Raw genomic sequence first — 3044 nt, 5'->3', positions numbered from 1 at the left:
GTGGTGGATGGGAAGGTGTATAGGTAGTGGCATTCTTCCAAGTGGGGCAGTGAAAGTCATGTCATGGGTAGGGGAGAGAGAGAGAGATTAATTCTTGTGAAAAATGTAGGGTTTCATTGAGGGAGGAGAGAGAGGACATACATAAGAGGGGGAGAGAGAGAATAAAGCTTTAAAGTGAGAGAGATAGTGGAGAGAGGGAGAAGCATTAAGGTTCATCATGTTGAGAGAGAGAGAGAGAGAGAAAAACAAGAGAGAGAAAATAATAAAAGGGAGCGGGGGAAAGAGGAGAGAAGAAAAAGAGGGGAGAGAGAGGGAAAAGAAAACGAGAAGAGAGAAAAAACATGAGAGAGCGAAAGAGTGCAAACCTGCGCAGGTTTCTAAAACTTTTTGCCATCTCTTGTCGAGACACGCAGAACATTAAGCGGGAGCAAGAATTCCTCACGGAAGAAGCGCCAATTAGGGTTCGTGCAGCACAGATTCGACAGGTTTCCCCTTCCGTTTTGGTGTTGTTTGCCTTCATTTGCTTCTTAGACTGCTGCAGTCAAGCCAGACACGACCTTTTTGAAGCCATGGCCGAGAAAAGGAAGCGGTCCGCCATGTCCATGGCTGAAGACAGAAGCGATGACGAAATTGAAGCTGCTTCATATGGCCAGAAGCGCCCCCGTGAAGCCCCCAAACCGCAGGGGCAGGCCGCCCTAAGCTTCAAGAAGAAGCTCAAACCCGACAGCCTCATCCTGTCCACCATCAAGGCCCTCGCCAAGATCGAACAGGAAAGCACCGTCGAGAGCCGCTCCCTCGCCGACCTCCACCTCCCACACTCCTTCAAAGAGGTCGCTGAACTTAGCCCTGATGCCGTCGTCTTGGAGATTGAGAAATGCATCCTTTCTGTTGCGAAATCTATCTTGTCTGGCAATGGATTTGGCTACAATGTGCCTTCCCGCAGCGGTGCAAACCAGCTGTATGTGCCAGAGCTTGACCGTATTGTCTTGAAAGACAAGGCTTCACTGCGTGAGTTTGCCAACAGTTCGAGCTGTCGGAAGACGGCCATCACCACTCGCATCCTGCAGTTGGTGCATCAGCTCTGCATCAAACAGATTCATGTCACCAAGCGTGACCTCTTCTATACTGATGTGAAGCTGTTTCAGGATCAAGGCCAGTCAGACACTGTTTTGGATGATGTTTCATGCATGATAGGCTGCACCAGATCTAGCCTGAATGTTGTTGCATCTGAGAAAGGAGTTGTGGTTGGGCGTCTCATCTTCACTGAAGATGGGGATAGAATTGACTGTACCAAAATGGGAGTGGGGGGCAAGGCTATCCCACCAAACATAGACAAGGTTGGGGAAATGGAGAGTGATGCTCTGTTCATTCTTCTTGTAGAAAAAGATGCAGCATTCATGCGACTCGCAGAGGACAGGTTTTATAACCGGTTTCCATGTGTGATCATAACAGCAAAAGGACAGCCTGATGTTGCCACTCGGCTGTTTCTGAGAAAAATGAAATTAGAGTTAAAGCTACCTGTCTTGGGCCTTGTTGATAGTGATCCATATGGGTTAAAAATCCTCTCTGTGTATATGAGTGGGTCAAAAAATATGTCCTATGATAGTTACAACCTCACCACTCCAGATATCAAGTGGTTAGGTGTTCGGCCATCTGATCTGAACAAGTATAAGATTCCTGAGCAGTGCCGTCTTCCAATGACAGATCAGGATGTTAAGACTGGAAAGGATCTGTTGGAAGAGGATTTTATCAAGAAAGATCCTAATTGGTATGCTGAGCTAGAGTTAATGGTGAAGACCAAGGAGAAAGCAGAAATCCAAGCTTTGAGCTCATTTGGATTCCAGTACCTGTCTGAAGTGTACCTTCCTTTAAAGCTTCAGGAGAAGGACTGGATCTGAAGAAAGGGTATCAAAGCGATCTGCGTCAATGCATACTTGATGCAGCACTGGAGATAAAAATACAGAAAGACAAGGCGCGGAACAAATTGAGCAAACAGCAACAGCATAAGACAGCTATCATGTGCACTAATAGTTAAGCCTGCACCTTTTGTACATGCCGATGGTGGCTGCCATATGCATATTATAGTGTCATGCATCGTTTGTAATGAAAAATTGATGAACAGGCTGAATACTGCAAAAGTTTACACATTCATTCAGCGTTGAGTGAATTCGATGACAAAAGATAAAAGGCTGTATATTCCATACAGGTGGAAGTGTTTGTTTACACAAGTTGGATTCTTAAGTGCCTGTATTAGAGGTTAATTAAGTGACTGGCAATCCCTTTTACTAATAGGAGCTTAGATCCAATATGCCTTCTCTGATTGGGTGGATTTTGGACGATGAACTTATCCTTTGAATACACCTCCGATGTGAAGGGTAGGTGCAGTGGTTGTCACCACAGATTTTCCCTTCAACATTCAGTATTTCAGAGTTCCACGTGTCAATATAAATTTTCATCAACTGAATAGGGCATTAAATGTATTTGCTTTTTCAAGCAAGCTACTTAATGCATTTGTAGATGTGATTTTTCAAGTGATTTTTATGACAGGTAGATATGTTATCCAAAAGTTTATTCTGTACCTCTACCCGGGTTTAGGATCCCCATAATTATTATCCAAAAAATATGTTATTCAAATGTTTCTTTTGTGCATGTACCCAATTGTAAGTTGCCCATAACCATTCTCCAAAAACCACCGTAAGGGAGGATCTTAGTTTGATAAAGACTTGTTAGTCCATTGGCACTAAGATTCACTTTTGTTTACACTCGAATCATTACATTCTCATCGACAAGGTTGTACTTTCTAGATTTGCTTCTTGAGAATATCCTCGGGTATGCATAGTTGATGCAGCGGATGGAATTTTGGTTGTTAGATGGATTGCCACTTGAGTGGATTATTGTCGAGAATTTTTGTACCTTGTGAGATTGGTGTACTCTTTCTCGTAGGGATTGAGGTAGGGGTTTGGTGAAAGGATTCTTGGTAACTAGATCCAAGAGCATGCAGCAGATAAGCATTGTTGCTCAAGAACGTCTTGGCATCTAACAAT

The 3044-nt window shown here is 43.9% G+C and overlaps 1 protein-coding gene across 1 annotated transcript; it reads left to right on the top strand.

The window, feature by feature from the left end:
* Positions 1–309: 309 nt before the first annotated feature.
* On the top strand, positions 310–2540 carry RHL2 (Spo11/DNA topoisomerase VI, subunit A protein). Its single transcript, XM_087663282.1, has one exon. The coding sequence runs from the start codon at positions 342–344 to the stop codon at positions 1896–1898; it is 1557 nt and encodes a 518-aa protein (XP_087519408.1). The 5' UTR covers positions 310–341; the 3' UTR covers positions 1899–2540.
* Positions 2541–3044: the final 504 nt, after the last annotated feature.

The sequence above is a fragment of the Lygodium microphyllum genome, chromosome 22 (assembly GCF_053477565.2).
Source record: "Lygodium microphyllum isolate KBCC chromosome 22, Lygodium_microphyllum_v1.1.10, whole genome shotgun sequence".
In the NCBI taxonomy this organism is placed as follows: domain Eukaryota; kingdom Viridiplantae; phylum Streptophyta; class Polypodiopsida; order Schizaeales; family Lygodiaceae; genus Lygodium; species Lygodium microphyllum.
This window is presented reverse-complemented; position numbering and strand designations above follow the sequence as displayed.